Consider the following 25,630-nt stretch of genomic DNA (forward strand, 5'->3'; position numbering starts at 1 on the left):
TGTTAACTTCCTCTCTTTCTGCTTAGTGCCATGTCTTTATATATCTAAAATTTTGCCAATTCAGGAGGCAGACGAAGAGGAGTTTGATTCTGATGAAGAAGATGATGATGAACTTGTAAGATTTCTTCACAGTTAAACATCAAATACTACATTTTTGCCTATTGCTTTTTTGCCTTTTACATGCTGTATTTTGGTTTGGCATAAGATTTTGCCAAACATGTCAAGCTATTTGGAATAAGATATCTTAGTTCCATATTTGACATGCCTGTTTGGTGGTTGTGACCAACACTACTGAACTTCATGTGTGGTTAAAGGTGTTCAATGAGCTGAGTAGTTCATTATTTACTTGGCGTCAGTTTGATAAGAGTTCATTTTGAGCTTACTATTTTCTCAATGAACCGAAGCTTAGGTATGTCAAAACAAATCAAACTCAAACTTTTTAGTTTGTTAAAGTTCAATAAGATTATTTAGAGACTGTTGACAAAAGTAACATGCCCAAAAACTGGCATGTGTATCGTATTTATTCACTTTGTTTCATAAACAAGTGTTCTAGCATGGTCATATAATGCTTCACCGTTTTAAGGTAGCCCAGGTTCAAATCTATATTTTATTGCATTCTTTGCAAGTTTGAAAATTATTATCTTTATCAAAATTTTTCTTAATGAGCCAGCTGAGCTGAACTTGAGCTTGGCTCGTTAAACTCCAAGCCATAATAAGCTCAAACACAACCCAAGCTTGAGTTCAAATGAGCCGAAACTTGAACAGCCTGATTTCAGCTCATACACAACATTCTGTAATCATTTACAAGTGTAGGAGAGTATGATGTATCTTAGGCTGTCACACAGACACTTCACTTAGCATGCAATGCATATCCCATGTTGACAAGACAAACACTCAGACACACATCAAATTAATTTCATACACAGTCAACATTGCATCGCGATATCTATTTCCTTTTATGATCTTATTTACTTATTTTGTATTCACCTAAGTTTTACTTTTTAAAATTTGTCAACAATTACATCACATTTCAGTTTCAACCTAGTTTCATTGTTTGATGTTCCTAACTATAGTGATTTAAGATTGTGTTTTTATGCACATGCATACATCTATGTGTGTGTAAGGCCGTGTCCCCTTGTCCTAATTTTTGAAAATTATCGTATCATACAAAGCATATCTGCATGGTATCCTGGTCCTACATCCGTATCCATGTCACATAGGTCTTAGGTTTTGTGGCAACTATGAGATTTGGATAGTTGAATTCCATGAAAGTGCAACTATTGGATCATTGGAGTTACCATACTTAGGGTGTTGGATACATATGTCTTGCTTAGCTAATGACTTCATGACTCCAAACTCCCCTCAGCCCCCTTCTCCTCCCCAGACCCCACTCAAAAGAGAAAGAAAGGAAAAATGAAATTTCATGTATTTCTAGCCTGATACCTTCCTCGCCCTCCCCCTCTTTATCCTGGTTGAGCCAAAAATCCATGAATGCCAACTGATAATGTATCTTTGATCCTCATTAAATATGAGTATGAGATTTTGTGTTTGAGTCAGCTCAAATTTGGTACCTTCTCTTATACCTGGCTGCTTCTCGCTCACCTATGCCCAATCCAGTCCCTTTGATCTAGATCCAAGGGATTCAAAATGCTTCCCAAGGTGGGGAGGTGTGATGCAGATTTCCTCTGAAACCCGTTGTTTTTAAGTGAAAACAAGCAGGCCCTATTCACTCTTTCCTACCAGGTGAAAGAAATAAGAAAATGGAGAGAGAGAGAGAGAGAGAGAGAGAGAGAGAGAGAGAGAGAGAGAGAGAGAGAGAGAGCTTTTTTGGAAAGTATCGATGGAAGTCCTTGTCACATCTATATGATCACTAAAAGGAGAGGGTTTAGGAGGAAGGTTTGGCAAACCTTGAGCTGTCCAGCAGGAGTCCTAACTATTGGGTTCCATCTCCTTTTAAGCCTTTCTTTTAATTTGGGTAAAATGGGAGCTCTGACACTCTAAGGTCACAGAAGCCTCACCTTTAAGGGGTGCCTCGTAGCAAGGCATGCACCACGAGGCTGATGAGGTGTGCAGCTCATACTTTGCATCTCAAGGCAGAAAGCACCTTGCCTTGAGGCAAGTTGCACCAGAGTTACCGGAAGCTTCTTAGGCAGGTGGGAAGCTTGCTTCCCGAAAACTCGCTTCGGAAGCGCGATACTCCTCGCTTCCGAAACTTTATGGGAATCTCGATTCCCCCACGCTTCTTCTATGCTTTCCACACACATGGTCTATGCTTCCTATATGCTTTTCTCACGTTTCTTTTCATGTATTTTCTCTCATGCTTTCACTTACTTTCCATGTACTTTCTTTAAATTAGTAACCATCATTGTTAGATTTTAACAAAAATTTAACTCTTTTACTGAAAAATCACAAAATATAAGAATCATCAATTTTATTTTAGTTTTTATTTGTTTCTTGTTTGATTCCTATTCAATTACCATATTGCTTCATTTTTTTTAATATTTTGCTTTTAAATTGATACTTCACTTCCCGCTTCCTATAAATTTTAAAATGCTTCGCTTCTCGCTTCCGCTTCCCGTATCGTTTCGTGCTTTCGCTTCCTAGTTTGGCAACCTTGAGTTGCACTGCCTCAAGGCAAGCTTTTAATAACAGTAACTGAAATGGAGGTGTGAATAGTTATAGAAGAATGAAGGAAAATTTTTCGACAAAATTGCACTTGTTGAGATTCATAAGCATGATCATGGAGTGTAATGGCTATGAGCTGAGGACTGAAAATGCTGGATCACGAATGGGAGTATGCAGGAGCAAGGCCAAGATTCACCTGTTGGTGCTTGAAAGACATGCATGTGCACACGCACACACACACATGCACTGACACGTGATGCATCTTTAAGTGCAAAAATGAACAAATTTGAAGGGAAATATTTATTATATTTATTGTCTATATGTGACTCATGAATCTATGTTTTTGTTCTTGATGTGCATTAAGATCCAATGTTTATTTTAAAGTCCAGTGAAGTTATATGGTATATACACAATGCTATAAACTTTTAAATATTTTGTACAAGCATGTTTCTTCACCTTTTTAATAGGCATTTCATCCAACTAAAGGAAATTGTTGAGCTTATCCAAATGGTACATGCATTACCTATTGAAAGTATGTTATAAAATAAGAAATTACAGGTATATTTGTATTTTTTTGAGTCTCTGTACCTGTTGTATATAATGTCATTATTAGTTGCGACCTAGAACTATTGAAATTCTGATTCTGTGATGGTGTTCAGGAATTGAACAAAAAAATTCTAATATTGTTCACATTCATGATGAGTGTTAACATTTTCGAAATTTCTAGAATGAAGATTATAACTAAATTCATTAACAGTTATTTCATGCGCCTCATCCACTAGAACCTCTGATCGCTTACTGGAACTGTAGCCATAGCGCACTCCCAAAAGGAAAGTCACTTAAGGGTTCTGAAATTTTCCTGGGAGGTGGATCAGTTTCATGGGGATGTAGATGATGATACATTTGAAATGAAATACCCAGACAGTTTCAGTGTTGCAAGTTCCTTGCTTAATAAATGCTGAAATGGTGTTGGTCATGAGTGGATATTGGGTAGTCAAAATCACACCCAAAAAACATGCTTCTACCAGTTTTTGTCCGTGACAAGGCCATCCTCTCTGTGACTTGGATTCTCTCTCTCTCTCTCTCTCTCTCTCTCTCTCTCTCTCTCTCTCTCTCTCTCTCTCTCTCTCTCTCGTGTGTGTGTGTGTGTGTGTGTGTGACCTCTCTTTAGGTCATATTACCTGTGTGCGAATCACTTGGCCCACAGCATGAATTTCTGCCCTCAACATCACGAAATGTTAGTGATTGTGTTGGCAACGGATGATGCTGATCCTGACAAGTCCTGTTCTCAGTGTGCTTCAGCGTAGTTTCTACCACTTCTTGTAGGACCTAACTGTTGAGTTTCCTATAAGATGGACCTGATATCCAAGTGTTAATAATGTTTGCTTAGGGTTTATTTGTTCATATATTTAATAATTTCTACACAGTTTAAATAGATCATGTCATGGCCCCTTGTTTCATTATCAGGGTAAAAGCACTGATGGCCATGATGATGATGGACAGGAAGAGGAAGAGGAGGATGAGGACAGTTGAGCCGTTGGTTTAGGCCAACATTTTGTGGCCCTCTAGCGTCTGCTGTAATTGTGGCTCATGTCAAGCAAGTGGTGTAGCTACAGAAGGGCCTAGAATATGGGGTGCCCCAAGGGGCTATTTTGTTCTAATTCTTTTTGTTACTTTTACTGCTCTATTATGTTAATTGTTAATGAGATGCTGTTCTGGTGGGGTTTAGTTTTTAGAGTACAGGGCATCATATTGAGTTTCTTGTTGACTCAGGACCATCAGTGAGTTGTGATTGTCACATCCTCTTATATCTTAGCTTTCAATTTCCATTTGCAAACTGGGTGCCATCCTTTTGCAATTCATTAATATAGGATGCTCAGAGAATTATTAAGAGAATTTTGCACCTTTATATATTCTGAAAATCATCGTATACAACAAATATGACGCATTTTCTGAAATGTTTCATAATTTTTGCTATTCTCTCTATGTCCAAAATCGGAAATATTTGATTTTAAAAAGACCTTTTTACCTTTCGCATATGTGATTTTCGAAAAATGATTGGACCGTAGAGATAATTTGATCCAATTCTCTAAAAACTATAATTTTTAATATTTTTTTGTACAAAATTGCAAATAGCAGACACCATTAAACTTTACTTATCACTAAATTTGTAAATATCTTACTGTTTTTTATATATTTCTCAAAATTATATAAATTTATCTGCAAAACTTACCACTAAATTCGTAAATATCTTATTTTTTTCATATATTTTTAAAATTCACATAAATTTATTTGCGAAACTCTACTTATCACTTTTTATTCAATTCATAAATATCTCACTTATTCGGATATACTGCACAATTTCATGTAAAGTAATTTGTGAATCACCTTATATCGTACTTAAATATTTGTGCAATTATGACAAATATACGGTATTTTTTATTTTTTGTGAAATATTTTCTTGAATCATATATAAACTCATTGTTGTCTTTTACCTGATTATTTTTGCATAATCTATAGAGTTTTTTTTTTGTCTTTTATCTTCAACTCAACTATTTCATACAACTATTTATAGGAGGCACTTCATCACTATTGAACCATTAACGACAAGGATTTGAGTGTCTTGAATAGCTATTTTTTTTTCAAGAAATCATTTGCCACTTTGTGAATTCTCTTATGTTCACAAGAATTTCCCCAAAACCATTTCCATTTAATGGATATTATCTCCTTCACATGGATTTTCAAGAAACCATTTTTCATTTGTGGATTCTACCAATTTCATACGAATTTTTGAGAAATCAATTCCAATCTTGTGAATCTTTTCATATTTATACAATTTTTCAAGAAATCATTTTTTCCTTTGTGAATTCTCTCTCATTCACAAAAACCCCTTTTCACTTGTGAATCTCATTACCTTCATATGAATTTTTGAGGAAACAATGCTATTAGTGAATCTTATCTTATTTACATGAATTTCAAGAAAGCATTTTTCATTTGTTTATTCTAACACATTCACACGGATTTTCAAGAAAGCCAATTTTCAATTTACACGTTCACGTGAATTTTTCAAGAATCGTTTTTAATTTGTGAATCTTATCCCTTCACACAAATTTTCATGAAATCAAGTCTTATTTTCTACATTCCAAAAATCACTTCTATTGAGAAACATAATGAATCCTTAAGTATGCTTAGAGAGGAATTTAGAATTCGTGAGATGCTTGAGATTTTCAAGAATGAAGACTTCATAAAAATACAAATAATTTTCATGATTGATCATGGTTCTTGAAATGAGAAAACACTATTAGAGTTGGTACTTCTCCGTTTCAAACATGCATCTTGCTAAAATTGTGTGGGGTTCAAGATGTATATACATGAAGGAAAAAGATAACCATAACATGTAAATTCCTTCATCGTGCTCACATGTATTATGAAACACATGTTTATATGGTTTGAGAAGAGAAAGAAGATAAGAGAGAGAGAGAGAGAGAGAGTTTGAATAAATATCAAAATGCATAAAATGCAAATCCACTTACCTTGACTTGTGATTGCAACTAGGCTTAATTTGCTTTACTTTGAAACCTTCAACTCGTTAATGGTGTAGAGTAGAGTTTCTTAATGACACTCTACACTACATTAAAGTGGAGAAGATGAGAAAAATATAAAAATCGTGGGAGAGGAAGAAAACAAGAGAGAAAAAAGAGTTTGAGAACTCGTGAAAGCTTCTCATTCTCAAATTGATGAGATATTTATAGGCTTAAAGTAATGATTACGTCAAAGATGTGTGACTCAGATCTTTTAGAGTGAATAGATGGTTGAGATCTATCTAATTCAATTCTAAAAAATTTTCTTCCATGCATAACCCTTGACATTACATGAAGAGTTTTTCTAATATGAAGCATCAAGGTAAAGATTCTAGCTTTTCTCCTTCTTTTGTTCTATCTAGGATGTTTTTGAGATTCTTCTTGGGATTTAATGGATCTCACTTAGATTTCAAATCCCTATGTAATCATTAGCAAAAATCCCCCTACCCCCCCTCCCCCACCCTTGTTTGTACTTTTATCTAGTTCTAATCTAACTATCTTAACTACCGAGTTATCTTTTTATTATTTATTGATATTCCATTTAGCAACCTCAATTTATGATAATTTCACTTTAGTTCTTATTTTTCTTAAAATTTCATATTAAGTCATTCTTTTTCTAAAATTTTATCTTAGTCTTTGTTTGTTTTTAAATTCCATTTTGAGTCCTTATTTTTCTGAAATTCTATTTTAGTCTATTTTTTTGAAATTTTATTTTACTACTTTTTTTTCTACTTTGGATCTTCTAGTTTGATCTAATCTAATTAGGTCAAAACTTTAATATATATTTCTTTTAGTAAAATAATAGCTTAAAAAGTAATTAGCTACGCTGAGGTTAATTTAGACCTTGTTTCTAACCAATTAAGGTTTATTTAACAACTAATTACAGGTTTAATCTTTTTTGTTAATTAATACAAAAATTCTATATTCTAAAAATATAAACAACATTAATTAGCTAAGTTAAATATAGAAAGTAATATTTTCACATTTTGATTTTTCACATTAAAAATCCTTTTTATTGTATTAAAATTTTAGAAAATTTGTGGGTCTTACATTTCCAAAATCTCTTTTTTTTTCTAGCGCGCGCACACACACACACATATATATCTTCTCTTTCTTTGAAACTGAACCAACCCAACCCAACCCAACCCAACTTAGGACTGATCTGGTTTGTTTATGGTGTTTGATCATAACTAATCTATGAGTGGATCAATTCTTGATCCTGCTCGAATCCGATTTCAAAATTTACATGGCAATAGAAAATCCATGCCTTCAAAGGGTTGAGAACAAATGCTGGTACAATATAAAGAAGGAAAAAAAATAAGAAAACATATTCAAAAGTAAACAGATAAAAGAATTGATTTAGATATCCAAATCGCCATTTGAATGTAATGTTAAGACCCATGTCAAATAAATTTGGAAAGGAAAGTGACCAGACCGACTTAATTGCACCACTAATTTCAAAATACATTTAACCCAACTACGCATATACACACACACACGCACGCATGCACTGAGAGAGATTTGAACCTAGTATTATACATATTATATTTATTTATTTATTTACTTACTAAGACTGTTTAGTCCCAGTGTTAGCAGGGACATATCGGAAGTCGCCTACATAGCATCCGACACTGATCCAAAAACAGATCATTGTTGTATGAAAGTATATTATTATTATTATTATTTATTTATTTAGACCGATCAGACCCAGCCTGGTTGGGGGCTGATCTGATCCATCTCCAACAAATTTATTTTGATACAATAATGCATGAACACGTCAAGAATGCAATGAAAGAATACCAACGTAATAACACATGCAGTCCTAAACCAAAAGTTTGATAACAAAAGTTTGATCTGAAATTCTTTTTTTCTACTATGAATCTGAATTATTTTAGGCACGACTCATAAACTTACCTGTTCCTAAGTGTGGTTACGTAAAACCCACAAAATTTTTAAAAAATTGGTCTCGGGTCGGATCTGGACCCGTTAACCCATTAGGGTTATAATGTGATACACAGGGGGGCGAGGGTCTTTTAAAACCCTCTTCCCCCCGCGCCACAGCTGTTCCTCTTTCCCCACTCGTCGAACAGGGAAACCCACGAAGGGTTTCCCAATTTGCACCCTCGTGCCATTAAGAGCACGCAAGGGTGAGGGAGGAGCCCTCACCCGTGCGCTCTTCCTCCTCCTCTCCTCTGCCGCTCCCTCAACTCTTCCTGCATTCGGCCACCTACCACCAACAGCCCAGCGACAATTCTCCTTTTCTCGAGCACCTTCTTTGGTCTCTCCCTCTCTGTGGTGCATCCCAACCATCGCCGCCAACCACCCCAGTTCGATGGCTCCTTGCGAGACCCTCCGAAGAAACCCCCCTCTGTCTCCCTCTTCTTGTGTCCGACAGACACCCCCGTCTCGTGTCTCCTTCTCCTGCTGTGCAACCGTCGATGACTGAAGCTGCCGGCGACCTCCGTGAACACCTGATCGTCGTCGACGATGATCGTTCAACCACCGCTGCCTCGCTATCAACAGTCCATCGTTGGACACCTTCTCTCTCCCTTCGATCCCTTGCTATTTGCCAGAGCCCGCCTGATGATCGGTTACCTGACAAACCCCCGACAACCTCAGTCTGGCAGCCTCTCTGCCAAACCCCTCTTCTGATCGACACTCCCATCATGCCTGAACCCCTGTACACCACGTTTTGCCGATGATACCCTTCACGTTTGGCCTCCGCAGGTAACTTCTTCCTCATTTTCTTCAGTCATTTTTTTCTCCCCGTCTTCGCAGCGGAGGGGTCGGGCCCCTCCCTGCTATCCTGATTTCAAAGGGGAGGGGTCGATCCCCTCCTTGGTGCCTTGTTTTTGCAGGGGAGGGGCTGAGCCCCTCACAGGCTTTCCGTTTCCTCAGGGTAGGGGCCGAGCTCCCTCTCTGGTCCCTCTGTTTGCATGGAGAGGGTCAACCCCCTTTTTGCCCTCTCTCGCTTTCAACGTGTCTGTTGCCCTGGGCTTGCTTACTCACTAGTTCGACCATTGTACCGGCTAGTGGGTGGAGCTTCAGGCATGCTATGCATGCATGGGCGCATAGCTGGTGTTGGCTTCGATGCCCGACGTCGTCGTGGCTGAGTGTTGTACTATGTGGCCATGAGGTGCCTGGGTACTTGGCTTCTCTGCATGTCTATCGTGCACATGTCTGTGTGCACGATTGGTGCTTTTTGGGTCTCTGTGTTTGCTTTCCCCTTTGCCGCAGCAGAATCCTGTCCATACTCGTTGCTGGCAGGGTTCCTTGTGCCTATTGCTAGAAGGCTTGGAGATGTGGTTTGTCAGACCACACTGCAGCATGCTGTAGTGTGTTGTGGTTATTGGTCCCCTTGCCGCTAGGTTGGCTTTCGAATGTTTGGTAGGTGTTGGCTCAGGTAGGGAGTCATAGCAGCTCTCCTACCTAGACTGACATTTTCAATGTCTGTATCGGCGGATGACGCTTTGCAGTGGCTTGGCTTTTAGGCCAGTACTGCAACGTTTGCAAGGGGTGCTGCCTGGTCGATCTAGCCAGTAACCGTTTGCTTAAGCCATGCAGGTGATAGTATGAACTAATCCAAACTGTGTATCTATGAGGGGCTTATTAAATCAGTTATAGTTTGTTTGGTGGGCCCGATTGCTGTTCGAACAGACAGGGAGCTGGGCTCCCTGCCTCCATCATTTCATGCCTCTACCTCCTTTAATGAATGCCAGGTTAGGTCGGGCTCGCAGATGAGTCTGCCTACCCCTCCAGTTTTCTTTCAAATGGTTAATTGATTACCTTTTTCGCAGCTGGCGCAACAGAGCATGCTCGCCCCCGCGTTGATTCTAAGGTACAAGTCTTCTTATGATCTAGGTGAGAAATTGAGTATGAGTGGGTTCCCATGCTTGATTTAGATGAAAATCTGGTAAGAACGAGGATGTCCTATGCACTGATGCAGTACTAAACAAAATAACTGATTATATATAGTTTTGACTAAGTTTAATGTTCCCTAGTTATATAGAGGAGTAGAAAAACATCAGAAATCAGAAAAAGCAATTAATGAATTAACTATAATCTTACTTAGATTGGAAACTTTTGCTCATAATAAGCTCTGCATATTAATTTCCAACTGTTATCATCGCAAAATTTTTTCCCCTCCTTTGCGAGAGAGAAACGAATTCGCGAGTCAAACTCGACCAAAGTTTTGAAAATTGTTTTGAAAATTTACTCGCCTCCGTTTTGAAAATTTGCGGGAAAATTCCATGGAATGGGATCCGCCTGTCGGTACGAGGTTCAACCGTTCCTGGCGCATTTACCAGGGGTAATTGAACCAAGGACCAATTATGTGCTTTAACTTGACTCAAATATCTAAATTATGCTCTATTTTTCCTAATATGCACAAAGAATCAGGCTTGTGCGATGGAATTTTGAAAAATGCAAGTTTGAGAAAATATGATGTTTGCTTTGGAAAATTGAAATGCATTTAGAAAAGGACTGGAAAATGCTTGAAAATGGAATTCCTGGGAAAATCATTGAAGTTCATTGGAAATCAGAAATTTGCATTGGAAAGTGATTTCTCAAGAAAATTTGAACTTTAGAAAATTGATTTTGAAATTTGGAATTGCTTTTCTGAGGAAATGGATTTGAAAATTCTGAGAAAAATGGGAAGTTCATTGGAAAAGGATTGTTGAAATGGAAAATGGATTCTCATGAAACTGGGTTCTCAAGAAAATAGGAAATCTGAGAAAATCGATTTTTGAAAACTTGGGATTTTGAAATTTGAGAATTTTAAAACATTGGAAAATCTTAATTTGAACCTGGGAAATGCTTTTAAATGTCATTTGAAAACTTAGAATTTTGAGAAAATCAGATCCTGAGAAAGACTTGGAAATTCTTGAGAAAACTGAATTTTCTGAAATTGAAATTGAAAAATGAGTTTGAAAATAATGCAATTTGAATATATGAATGAATGAATATGAATTTGAAAAGGGAATTTCATTGAGGAATTGGGAAATCCTTTTGAAACTTTGAGAAATGCAGTGCATTTTTGAAGTTAGCCTAAGAGTGTAGGCTGAATGTGGCTGATATAAAGATCATAAATCTTGGTTTTCTTCGTATTCTGACTATGGCCATAAATACGAATCCCACCGAGTTTATAAACTTCATAAAAGCTTGTGCACGTGCCATTCGTGTAAACCATAGTGAATTTGAAATAATGTGCATGAATCATACATCACATATTAAAATTTGCATAAATTAAACTATATGCAATGCAGCCCTATTCTAAGCAGAAATGTAACTCTTATTCCAAATATTACATTGATTTTTACATTGAATTGAAATAAAAGAAATAAAATGGCTAAGTCTTCTTCTTGAATATTCCTGCAAAACTGGAAAACAAGGTTAGCACAAAAATGTAGATTTTTCTGAATTTATCCAAAAATATGGGAAATTATCGGATATTATTCAGATATAAACCCAAATTCATACCCCCTTTGATATAAACATGATAAATAATGAATAAATTTCGAAAATAAACTTGAAAATTCGAAATTGAGGTCAAAATGACCAAAATACCCCTAATGACCTTGAAAACAGGGTTTTATAAAAGATTTTTTTTGTAAATTTTGGAATTTTGAAAATCAAATGAAATAAATCAAACATAATATGATAAAATATGATGATATGCATGAAATTTTGGAGAATTAGAAATTGAAATTTCGAAATTTAGGTCAAAATGACCAAAATACCCCTGATAACAAGACTATGGCCTTGAAACCAGGGTTTTCTGAAATAAATTTTGCAAAATTGAAAAATATGAAATGAAAATGAGATTAAAATTAACCCTAATATGATTCTACATGTTTATGTACATGATACAAACCCTAACATGGCGAAAATATCATAAAATATCGAATTTAACTTGATGTTCGCTTCTGAATTTAAAGATAAACTAACACATGGAGCAAATGAACTTGGAATTAAACCAAATTTGGCATGGACAACTAAAATAACCCTAGAAACATAATGGATCTCTAAAATATAATTTTTTTGTATTTTTAAATATGGAAATTCAAATAAAAACCCTAAATTTTGTGATTTTTGCCTAAAATGTTGATTCTAAAGGGGATTTAGGATATCAAATTTCCATAACAATTTTCCAAATTTCATGGGGTGACAGAGGACAGTAATTCAAGGATTTTTTATTTTTACACTTTCTGGTTTTGACCTATGGTCGGAGCTGTACCACTCCGGCAAGTCGGATCGGAATCCGGCGACTCTAGTAAATGAAGGAAACAGACAGGTTTCGGTAGAAAATGTGATAAAAATGGCATACAGATGGGAAAATGGCTTAAATTGTGGTAAAATGTTCCTGACAAACAGAGGAAGATTTTATCTTTTTACACCATTGGGATTAGGGTTACGGTTTGGAAAAGGCCACACTGTTATCAGAGACCTAAATCTCTGGAATTTCTGGACATTGGAATCTGTTAGACAGAAAGAGAAAATCCGGGAAAAATAATGAAACAGATCCAAAAATTCCCAAATTTTGGGAAATGATATAAAATTATGTTAGGAACAACTTTAATGTTTAAAGTTTTTTCAGACAGGTTACAGATTTGACGGACTTGATGCATTAGAACCTGTCTATACCCTGACAAAGGAAAATCGAGATTTTCCCAGAGGTCTGGGAAATCCGATTTTTGTAAGAGGGCAAAACTGCTTGGAAAAACATAAAAATTTCCAGATCACAAGTAGATTCAATTATGAATCCACTGTGATTTTTGGAGGACGATTCGGATCTCCCACAAGGGTGGTGTCGGAGGTTCTTGTCTGCTAAAGCAGGAATTGAAATTTCTGGATGACAGAAAACCCGATTTAGGGTTTGATTTGTTTGATAGGGTTCCAAAACCCAAACGAACCTGGGTTTTTGGCAGAAAAACAAAGACATGTAAAACCAATTATTCTAAAATTTACAGAATTTACTGGTGCAATAACTCATATGACATAACGTATAGACTTTGCACAAAACTGAAATTCTATGGATTCTACATCAAGAATCTATATAAAATGAATAAAATGCATAATGAAAATGCAATTTTTTAATATGAAATTCTATAAAATATGAAAATCAAAACCATTACGAGGGGATACATGAACTCTTATGTTTGATGTTGCTGTGAAAAAGGAAGATCCAGTCCATTCATTGGGCGGATTCCCTACTCCATGTAGCCTTAAGCATGAAAATAAAGGAAATAAAAGAGTAAAAAAAAAAAGTGAAGATCTTACCTTGGGCTGGCTGAAGGTAAGCTATGGCAATGGTGTTGCTGCTAACTTGAAAAAGATGGAGGTTTTGCCGTCGTGAATGGAGGTGTTGTGGCTTGGAGGATGTTGCTGCTACCAAATACTCAAACGTTTGGGAGAGAGGAGAAGTGGCTCTGCCTTGTTGCCAAGAAGGGTGGCTGACGTGAAGGAAGTGGCTGAAGCTGTGTTGAAGGTGGCTGCAGCTTGGTGCTCCCCTTTGGTGGCTGCCTTGATGCTGGAGATGGGCTGCAATGGAGGCTGTCAAGGAAGGGAGGCTGCTTTGGTTGGGCAATGATGGAGATGTGACTGGAATAATGGCCTGCGGTGGTGCTAAGTGAGAGGAGTGGCTGCTGGTTGGTGCTCCCCTCCGGTGGCTGCTGCCTTGGCTGGAAGAAGTTGCTGGACTGCTTGAAGGAATGCTCAAAGTGCAGCAATGGAGACTGCAACCCAAAAGAGAGAGAGAGAGAGAGAGAGAGAGAGAGAGAGAGAGAGAGAGAGACGTGAATTGAGATCAACCGTAGCTTCCTCTTTTGTTTTTTCTTTTTTTTTTTGGTTTTCTTAACTTAGGGAAAGATCCTATCTTTCCCTAAGTTTTAGTTTTAATTAGGGAAGGAAAATGAAAGGGCCTCTACGTGAATGGCTGGGCAAGAGGGAAAAGAAGGGAGGAAGGAAGGGAAGAAGGAAAGAAGAGGAAGAAGAAAAAGAAAGAAAAGGAAAAAAGAAAGGAAAGAAAGAAAAGGAGGGAAAAAGGAAAAAGGAAAGAAAAAAATGAGAAAATGGAAAGTGGGGCTGGAGGCTTGGGTGACCACCTTGTGGGTCCCACCTCCTCTCTAAAAAAATAAAAATATAAAATAAATAAAAATCAATAAAAACAAAAATAAACAAATAAAAAGAAGCATCTTTTTTTTTTTAATAAAATAAAAATGCAAATGAATGGGCCATCTCAGAGCGGGTCCAAATTTCAATTTTGAAATTCATTTTGAAGATTAGAGGGGTAAAATAGTCTTTTCAGAAGGTTTCCAGACGAAACGAGCTATTTTTGGCAGTTTTTTTAAACGAGCTCGGATTTTGAAGTTCAATACTCCGTTGCGAAGCAAATCCAGTGTAGAATTTGAAAATGTAATTTTGAAAGAAATCCAGATTGTTTTTCTCGAGAAAATGCTTCCAACAAAACGAGCTATTTTTGGCAGTTTTTGAAGCGAGCTTGGATTTTGAAGTTCAATATCCCGTTGCGAAGCAAATCCAGTGTAGAATTCAAAAATTTGAGTTTGAAATAAATCCAGATTATTTCTCTTGAGAAAATATTTCCAAATTTAGACTCCCGGGGGTAAAAATGTCAATTTTGAAAACCCGAGGTTTGAAATTGATTTCTGAAAACTTTTAAAACTCAATCTGGATTGAAATTTATAAAACTGGAGTTCTGGACTTCGAAAATGAAATGAAATGTGATGAAATGTTATGAAATGCTAAGAAATGATATGAAATGATGAAAAATGACATGCGAAATGCAGACCCTGAATGAAGAATTTTAGATGTTAGACCCCGATTGGCAGCTGTACTAGTTTAAAAAGCATTAAAATTGATAAAATTTGCAAAATAGCTCAAGAAATGGTTTTCGGGACTCTACTGGGTCAGAGTGACACTGAAAATTGGGGTTCGAGCTGGATTGAACTGAGATGAGCTAGATTGAGCTGGGTTTTAGAGTTTCAAAACTCAAATGAACTCACCAGACACTGACTCAACTGACCTTTCCGACTGAATTTTCAAGAAAAATTGCCATTTTTAGAGAAATGGTACGGAATGGTCACTGGAGTGAAATGAATTACGAATTTGAGCTGGCTTTGAGCTAAAAAAAAAGTCAATAATACTGACATGAACTAAAATCGAAGCTCGAACACTAGCTCAATTGACTGAACTTAGCTCAATTTCAGCTGAAAGAGCTGAAATGGACTAAAATGGGCTCCTGGACACTTAAAAATGATTTTGAACTAAAACAGGAACACTCGAACTCCTGGTGAGCTCAAGTTATACTCTGGGGATAAGACAGACTGTGAATGACTGACTCAGAGATAATTGGCTTGGATTTGAGCAAGAAATGAGCTCATTTATGAAGAAATGATCCCATTTTGGCAGGAATTGTCAGAAATGAAAATGGTCTTCTCACTGTGAGCTCAAATGAATTTGAAATGACTGATATTCTAAATGTTCTGAACTAACCAATGAGCTTAGTTGACTCCGACTGACTAGGGTCCGGGATGACCTAGGGGTAAAATGGTAATTTTCCTAATGAAAATGGGTAAAATGTTGATTTTTTGAAACTGACTCGGGGTTTGACTCCTACACTGACCTACAGGGTTGGCACTACATGAGGAGGGATTTTTAAGAATAGATGAGGAAAATTTGGGGTGTTTACAGATGCCCCTCTTTGCTACTAAGTCGGCTTGAAGACGAGCTTAGTGGCAAAGAAAACACACCAAATTTGGTCTATAAAAATGCCCCAGTTAGAAGGATCTGACTGGGTATGAAGAAATTAGCCCTGATGAAAATGGTAGATATGAAATGGAGAATTTAGAAGAGAAATTTACTTCAAAATAAGTGAGATTCAGGTTTTGCCCTTAACCTGGATGGGACATGAAATACCTCGTGTAGAAATGAAGCTCAGGTTTGACCCTTAACCTGACCGGGAAATGAAATACCTCATCAAAGGAGGCTCAGGTTTGTATCCTTATCCTGATTGGGAAGAAAATGAAATACCTCATCAAAGGAGGCTCAGGTTTATACCCTTATCCTGATTGGGCGAAAAATGAAATACCTCATCAAAGGAGACTCAGGTTTGTACCCTTAACCTGATTGGGAATTGAAATATCTCATAGAAATGAGACTTAGGTTTGCACCCTTATCCTGATCGGGCGGAAAATGGAATACCTCTTTGAATGAGGCTCAGGTTTATACCCTTGTCCTGATTGGGCGGTGGAATCAAGTCCTTAAGAAGGATTTAAAATTGGTGTCAGGATGTATCAAAAACGGACATCAAGCTCTCACTTCACGTCAGGATAGCTAGAAAATATTGTTAAAATGTTGGAAATTTTGTTGTTGATTCAAAGTTTTTGAAAATGATGCACATTGTTGCAAAGATATTCCTTCTTTTCTACCTGAAGCATTACCTCCAAACGAGATTCACTTCGTAGAATCAAGATTTAGCATCCAAATTTCTTGCGATTGACTTTCTTCAAGGAGGTTATCAATTTCCTTGATATGACCAAGAAAGAGAATTTGATATTATGAAAGCAACTGATGAAAGAATATTGATAATAGAATTGCACAAATTTAAAGAAATTCTTGGCAAATTTTGGCAGTTTGATATCCTGGGAGTTTCTCTCATGATAATCTTTCTGCACTCTTTTGGCTCTCTTGGGTTTTTGCTACATTCTCCTTCATTTTGGAGATGTTCTGACTTTTTCTCTCTTTCTTTTTTCTCTCTTGCTCTCTTTTGGGAAGGGTACGTCACAAACTCCTTCAACTTGGAGATGTTTCGATCCTTCTTTGACGATATTGGCTTCTTGGTTGGAGATTTTTTTTTTGAAGGATAGCTGAAATTAAATATCTTTTAGGGATTGTCGGTAGGTTCATCGCATCTGCCTTCATCTCGACAGTGCTTTGGACTTTCCCTAGAAGAATCCATCACAAACTCCGTCATCTTGGAGATGTTTTGAATCTTCTTTGGCCCCGGAGGTCTACTCGCTTAATTCGCCTTCATCTTGACGACAAGTGAGAGATCTCTTTTGCGGATATTTAATTGCAACTTAGGTGATTTTAAGGAGACAGGGCTGGGATGAATTCTCTCTTTTTCTAGCACTCAGGATATTTCCACTGCCTCATTTTCACAAGAATGGTCTTTAAAATGTGCCATTGACTGCGATCAATATCAATCATCTATGGCTTTGCAAAAATATTGAATCTTCTTTTCTGACCATATCGAGGATTTATCCTTCATCCTTTTGGTTGGCCAATAGAAAGAATTTGGTATTTTGAATCCTTCTTCTCAAAAGCTTTGCCTTTTTGGAAGTAATACTGAAGGTAAACTGAGGTAAAAATTTGTGCAATAAAGTTCTGAAATCAACAAATAATTTGATTGACAAATTGACAAAGTTTTCTTGAAATCCTAGGTGAAAAAGAGCATTTGAAGTCCGGTTTAATGCACCCGTGACAAAAATTATCCTCTCCTTTCCCCAAAGGAGGTGACTATCAGTTCACTGGAAACAATATCAGTTCAATTGAGAACGACCATCTGTTCATTGAGAACAATATCGGTTCAATTAAGAACGACCATCGCTGAGAATAATATCAGTTTAATGAAGAACGATCATCGGTTCATTTGGAACACTATCAGTTCAATGAAGAACGACTATCAGTTCACTTGGAACACTATCCGTTCAATGAAGAACGACTATCAGTTTGCTTGGAATATTATCAGTTCAATGAAGAACGGCTATCAGTTAGCTTGGAACACTATCAGTTCGATGAAGAACGACTATCAGTTTGCTTGGAATATTATCAGTTCAATGAAGAACGACTATCAGTTCGCTTAGAACACTATCAGTTCGATGAAGAACGACTATCAGTTCGCTTGGAACACTATCAATTCAATGAAAAACGACTATCAGTTCGCTTGGAACACTATCAGTTCAATGAAGAACGACTATCAGTTCGCTTGGAACACTATCAGTTCAATGAAGAACGACTATCAGTTCGCTTGGAACACTATCAGTTTAATGAAGAACGATCATCGGTTCATTTGGAACACTATCAGTTCAATGAAGAACGACTATCAGTTCGCTTGGAACACTATCAATTCAATGAAAAACGACTATCAGTTCGCTTGGAACACTATCAGTTCAATGAAGAACGACTATCAGTTCGCTTGGAACGCTATCAGTTCAATGAAGAACGACTATCAGTTCGCTTGGAACACTATCAGTTCGATGAAGAACGACTATCAGTTCACTCGGAACACTATCAGTTCAATGAAGAACGGGGACTATTATATAGACTTGGATTGCTTCTATGAACGGTTTCAGGATTATCCCCTTATCCTGAACGGGGATAGAAATTGGATGACTTGGCGATCGAAATTGAGAATTTTGGTAATTTGAAAATTGGAAATTGGATGACCCGAAGGTCGAAATTGAAGAATTATGGAAAATGATTCAGGTTTATCCCTTAACCTGAAGGGGAATTGATGTAAATTTAATGCAAATGAATATGATTAAATGCAAATTGATGCAAATGAATGCAGAATTAATGCAAATGAGTGCATATATATGCAAAATGAGATATTGGTTTATCCTGCCTGCATACAGGATGTTTTGAGGTAAAGATAAATTTTCAAAAAAAAAAAAAATGCCCCAGTGTGACTGGGGAGGAAAATTTTGAATAAAAAAAAAATAATTGACCAGCTTCTTCACTAATATACGTCCTCAAAATCATTCCTCACAAGAGAGACATTTTGAAAAGGAAGAAGAAGCAAATAAAATGCGCCAAGCTATTGAAAAATTTGATGACTTTATTGATGCTTTAAAATCAAGGAAGGAGAATGGGATTACATTATTCTTTTTGAAAAAGCAAGATGAAAAATGGGAAATTGTTGGCATTGTCATCTTCTGGAATGATTATGGAAAAAGCTTAGTCAGGATGACTAGTCCTCTTTTCAATCTTCAACGAGGAGCTTCTTGTCAATGCAGTCTTGAACAATGTTCTTAAGGACGAAGCAGTTTTCTGTATCATGCCCTACTGCTCGATGAAATTTGCAAAACTGTTCTTTGAATCTGCCTATAATTGCTGGAGGATCACTGGCTTTAGGCAACCGAACAAGGTCTTTCTCAAGCATATACTCGAGTATACTCTCGAGTGTCTGATCCAGAGGGGTGAATTCTCGATCAGTTCTCCAGTCCTTGCGCTTTGATTTTTCCTGATCTTTCTTTTGATGTTGAGGACTGGATTGGAGAGGTTTATTACAATTGATGTCTCTCCCTTTTTGCCTTTTGATTCTCTCCAAACTGTTGCCATGATCATTCTTGTTACCTTTGCTATTATTGAAAGATTTGGCCGCAAAAGTGAAGTGAGCCTTCTTTTTGGCATCTTGACTGTTTCTTGCAATGGTAAGGCCTTCATAGACTCCATTCTCTATTCCCATTTCGAGCCATTCAGCTCGTTCAATGAGTTCAACGAAAGACTTGGAGGGTGAGGTAGAGATTAATCCTCTCAGAGGTTGCGAAAAATTGTTGAGGATCAAGGATAAAGCATGCCTTTCTGATATAGGATCCCTCATTTTGTTGCAGGTCTCTCTCCATCTGCGAATGAAGTCTCTTGCCTTTTCATTTTCATTCTGCCTTAGATTGCAGAGATGGCTCAATGTTGGGAGCGCTTCAGTATTGAACAGAAATCGCTCAATGAATAGGTTGACCACCTTATCGAATTCTCGCAGCTCGATTGGATTGATATGCTTAGAGTACCACTTGGCGGCAGTGCCTTCTAGGCTACGAGGAAAACAGAGAAATAGGGACCTATTGTCTCTCTTGAATTTGGAGCATTCGGCGAAGAACATGGCGAGATGGGCTTTGGGATCACCAGAACCATCGAACTTGATAAACTTGCGGGGCAGATTTTCCAGTTCTTCGTCTCCTTCTAATCCATCATAAAAATCCTCACTAGTGAAGGCTTTCTTGCCCTTGTCGCGAGCTTGCAGGTCTTTAACAACTTTGGCCATTTCTTTGAACTGTGACTGCAGGGGCTCTTCTGCAACTTGATTCTTTGATTTGCGACTCCTCCTTTGTTTTAGGCCCTGTTTCTGAAATGCCGGAGGCACCTCATATTCTTCATCGGTGTCTTCCTCTGATTCTGATTCATCTGAAATTTCCTCTGACTGAATTTGCTTCTTGGAGTTCTTCTTATCCTTGTGTCCATGGAACTTCTCTCTGAATGGGTTCTTCTCTGCACTGGTCCCAGCCTGTTCACTCATCATTTTGGTCATCATTTTCTGGAACATGGCATACATCTGTGGGTCTATGCCATCATCCTCTTGTTGTTGATCTTGATTCACGGGATGATCCATTTCTCCTTCTAAGGCTGAGGAGTGCTGTGATGATGTGGTTCTTTTTTCTGACCTTGTTCGAACCATCAAGTGTTGTGGATGCTCTCTGCAGGATGAAGTCTTGATTAGACTCTGAGGAAATTTTGGATTGGAAAAAAAAATGATTATTGATGATGTGGTAGACAATTGGAAGAATATCCCATTACTAGGGATGGAGTCGCCGCTGAAATCACGACAATTGTGTTGTCATTCTTTGTAAGAGAAATAAATAATGGAAAATATGCCTTGTTACCTAGGCGAGGTCGTCAACCACGAGGAAAACACCATTTTGAAGGGGAGAGATATCTTTTGGAAAACACTCCACAAATGGATTTAGAATAAGGAGAAGGCAAGTGGGTAAACAATTTCCACTGCAGTAATCAAGATATGCACGAGGAAAATAAGATGGAGAATTTGGCAAATAGACAAAATGATTGAAATCCAAGGAAAGAAAACATATGATTTTGAAAAATTGCAGGCAAGATAAAAAAATGCAGCTGGAAATTCGAGATCCAGTAGAACGGAAGAAGGAAAAATCACCTGGAGTTTTGAAAGAAATTGGATATTTGGGAAAATCTTCCAGGGTTTGAGGAAATAAAAGGAAAAGATAAAAATATGGGTATTTGAAAATATTTTAGGAAAAATATAGGAAAATAGAGGTAATATAAGAACAATCACATCCTGCACAAACATTTATGCACATACAGCACTCCCTAAAAGGCTGACTCTAAATGCTTCAATTTTGAAAGAGCTTTAGGACTCTAATCCTGACTCTAGGCTCAGATCAACTGTGTCCAATCATGCTATGCCGATATACTCGAGCCGAGGCTCGATGTACGTGGCATAAAACTCATCTCCGGGTCTAGGCTTGTGTTTTTCCAACATCCTTGAGCGTCTGCCGATATACGTTGGACTATGGCCCTTGGTACGTGGCAGGGGGGCGTTAGCCCAAATAAGTGGCCCAGTTGTGAGGCTCTGTCCCGAACTATGGTTCTGGAAGAGAGCCCAGCAACATGAAGACCGGGTAGACATAGGTGGGGTGGTTTTTGAAATATGATCACATGCAGGCAAACAAAGGGCTCTAAATCCTAAAGAGAGAGAATTTTGATTTTTTTTTTGAAGAAGCAAACATTGTTTTCATACAAGTCCTAGATTGAGGACTGTTGTATTTCAGACCTAAGTCTATGTGAGCATGCATAATTCTCCTCAATATGGTCCTACCAAACCATGCCTAATCTATATGCAATCCATGTCAGCTGGGTTCAAGTCTAGGCTCCTAGGTTCACATGATATCAGAAATTAAAAGCTGACATTCCATAGAGCCTAATTTTGATAATTGAGCTAAGTTAAAGCACATACTTGATCAAGCGAAGACAGGTCCCATCTCGGTCGCCAAACCTGTTATCATCGCAAAATTTTTTCCCCTCCCTTTCGAGAGAGAAACGAATTCGCGAGTCAAACTCGACCAAAGTTTTGAAAATTGTTTTGAAAATTTACTCGCCTCCGTTTTGAAAATTTGCGGGAAAATTCCAGGGAATGGGATCCGCCTGTCGGTACGAGGTTCAACCGTTCCTGGCGCCTTTACCAGGGGTAATTGAACCAAGGACCAATTATGTGCTTTAACTTGACTCAAATATCTAAATTATGCTCTATTTTTCCTAGAATGCACAAAGAATCAGGCTTGTGCTATGGAATTTTGAAAATTGCAAGTTTGAGAAAATATGATGTTTGCTTTGGAAAATTGAAATGCATTTAGAAAAGGACTGGAAAATGCTTGAAAATGGAATTCCTGGGAAAATCATTGAAGTTCATTGGAAATCAGAAATTTGCATTGGAAAGTGATTTCTCAAGAAAATTTGAACTTTAGAAAATTGATTTTGAAATTTGGAATTGCTTTTCTGAGGAAATGGATTTGAAAATTCTGAGAAAAATAGGAAGTTCATTGGAAAAGGATTGTTGAAATGGAAAATGGATTCTCATGAAACTGGGTTCTCAAGAAAATAGGAAATCTGAGAAAATCGATTTTTGAAAACTTGGGATTTTGAAATTTGAGAATTTTAAAACATTGGAAAATCTTAATTTGAACCTGGGAAATGCTTTTAAATGTCATTTGAAAACTTAGAATTTTGAGAAAATCAGATCCTGAGAAAGACTTGGAAATTCTTGAGAAAACTGAATTTTCTGAAATTGAAATTGGAAAATGAGTTTGAAAATAATGCAATTTGAATTTTATGAATGAATGAATATGAATTTGAAAAGGGAATTTCATTAAGGAATTGAGAAATCTTTTTGAAACTTTGAGAAATGCAGTGCATTTTTGAAGTTAGCCTAAGAGTGTAGGCTGAATGTGGCTGATATAAAGATCATAAATCTTGGTTTTCTTCGTATTCTGACTATGGCCATAAATACGAATCCCACCGAGTTTATAAACTGCATAAAAGCTTGTGCATGTGCCATTCGTGTAAACCATAGTGAATTTGAAATAATGTGCATGAATCATACATCACATATTAAAATTTGCATAAATTAAACTATATGCAATGCAGTTCTATTCTAAGCAGAAATGTAACTCTTATTCCAAATATTACATTGATTTTTACATTGAATTGAAATAAAAGAAATAAAATGGCTAAGTCTTCTTCTTGAATATTCCTGCAAAACTGGAAAACAAGGTTAGCACAAAAATGTAGATTTTTCTGAATTTATCTAAAAATATGGGAAATTATCGGATATTATTCAGATATAAACCCAAATTCATACCCCCTTTGATATAAACATGATAAATAATGAATAAATTTCGAAAATAAACTTGAAAATTCGAAATTGATGTCAAAATGACCAAAATACCCCTAATGACCTTGAAAACAGGGTTTTATAAAAGAATTTTTTTGTAAATTTTGGAATTTTGAAAATCAAATGAAATAAATCAAACATAATATGATAAAATATGATGATATGCATGAAATTTTGGAGAATTAGAAATTGAAATTTCGAAATTTAGGTCAAAATGACCAAAATACCCCTGATAACAAGACTATGGCCTTGAAACCAGGGTTTTCTGAAATAAATTTTGCAAAATTGAAAAATATGAAATGAAAATGAGATTAAAATTAACCCTAATATGATTCTACATGCTTATGTACATGATACAAACCCTAACATGGCGAAAATATCATAAAATATCGAATTTAACTTGATTTTCGCTTCTGAATTTAAAGATAAACTAACACATGGAGCAAATGAACTTGGAATTAAACCAAATTTGGCATGGACAACTAAAATAACCCTAGAAACATAATGGATCTCTAAAATATATTTTTTTGTATTTTTAAATATGGAAATTCAAATAAAAACCCTAAATTTTGTGATTTTTGCCTAAAATGTTGATTCTAAAGGGGATTTAGGATATCAAATTTCCATAAAAACTTTCCAAATTTCATGGGGTGACAGAGGACAGTAATTTAAGGATTTTTTATTTTTACACTTTCTGGTTTTGACCTATGGTCGGAGTTGTACCACTCCGGAAAGTCGGATCGGAATCCGACGACTCTAGTAAATGAAGGAAACAGACAGGTTTCGGTAGAAAATGTGAGAAAAATGGCATACAGATGGGAAATGGCTTAAATTGTGGTAAAATGTTTCTGACAAACAGAAGAAGATTTTATCTTTTTACACCATTGGGATTAGGGTTACGGTTTGGAAAAGGCCACACTGTTATCAGAGACCTAAATCTCTGGAATTTCTGGACATTGGAATCTGTTAGACAGAAAGAGAAAATCCGGGAAAAATAATGAAACAGATCCAAAAATTCCCAAATTTTGGGAAATGATATAAAATTATGTTAGGAACAACTTTAATGTTGAAAGTTTTTTCAGACAGGTTACAGATTTGACAGACTTGATGCATTAGGACCTGTCTATACCCTGACAAAGGAAAATCGAGATTTTCCCATAGGTCTGGGAAATCCGATTTTTGTAAGAGGGCAAAACTGCTTCGAAAAATATAAAAATTTCCAGATCACAAGTAGATTCAATTATGAATCCACTGTGATTTTTGAAGGACGATTCGGATCTCCCACAAGGGTGGTGTCGGAGGTTCTTGTCTGCTAAAGCAGGAATTGAAATTTCTGGATGACAGAAAACCCGATTTAGGGTTTGATTTGTTTGATAGGGTTCCAAAACCCAAACGAACCTGGGTTTTTGGCAGAAAAACAAAGACATGTAAAACCAATTATTCTAAAATTTACAGAATTTACTGGTGCAATAACTCATATGACATAACGTATAGACTTTGCACAAAACTGAAATTCTATGGATTCTACATCAAGAATCTATATAAAATGAATAAAATGCATAATGAAAATGCAATTTTTTAATATGAAATTCTATAAAATATGAAAATCAAAACCATTACGAGGGGATACATGAACTCTTATGTTTGATGTTGCTGTGAAAAAGGAAGATCCAGTCCATTCATTGGGCGGATTCCCTACTCCATGTAGCCTTAAGCATGAAAATAAAGGAAATAAAAGAGTAAAAAAAAAAAGTGAAGATCTTACCTTGGGCTGGCTGAAGGTAAGCTATGGCAATGGTGTTGCTGCTAACTTGAAAAAGATGGAGGTTTTGCCGTCGTGAATGGAGGTGTTGTGGCTTGGAGGATGTTGCTGCTACCAAATACTCAAACGTTTGGGAGAGAGGAGAAGTGGTGCTGCCTTGTTGCCAAGAAGGGTGGCTGACGTGAAGGAAGTGGCTGAAGCTGTGTTGAAGGTGGCTGCAGCTTGGTGCTCCCCTTTGGTGGCTGCCTTGATGCTGGAGATGGGCTGCAATGGAGGCTGTCAAGGAAGGGAGGCTGCTTTGGTTGGGCAATGATGGAGATGTGGCTGGAATAATGGCCTGCGGTGGTGCTAAGTGAGAGGAGTGGCTGCTGGTTGGTGCTCCCCTCCGGTGGCTGCTGCCTTGGCTGGAAGAAGTTGCTGGACTGCTTGAAGGAATGCTCAAAGTGC

At 37.0% G+C, this 25,630-nt stretch overlaps 1 protein-coding gene across 6 annotated transcripts in view; it reads left to right on the plus strand.

Moving 5' to 3' along the window:
- The window catches only part of LOC149840983 (NAP1-related protein 2-like), a 70,708-nt gene that overhangs the window by 41,530 nt on the left and 3,548 nt on the right, over positions 1-25,630 (plus strand). For 3 of the 6 annotated variants that reach the window (XM_090003518.1, XM_090003517.1, XM_090003522.1), the window contains 2 exons: positions 65-115; positions 4,093-4,462. In XM_090003518.1, coding sequence (XP_089859644.1) covers positions 65-115; positions 4,093-4,158 — 117 coding nt within the window. In that variant the 3' untranslated portion in view covers positions 4,159-4,462. Of the gene's footprint in view, positions 1-64; positions 116-2,676; positions 2,982-4,092; positions 4,463-25,630 lie in introns of those variants that run through there. The other 3 variants (XM_090003520.1, XM_090003521.1, XM_090003519.1) reach the window with 3 other exon arrangements.

Source organism: Nuphar pumila, chromosome 4 (assembly GCF_984573655.1).
Source record: "Nuphar pumila chromosome 4, dmNupPumi1.hap1.1, whole genome shotgun sequence".
NCBI lineage: Eukaryota > Viridiplantae > Streptophyta > Magnoliopsida > Nymphaeales > Nymphaeaceae > Nuphar > Nuphar pumila.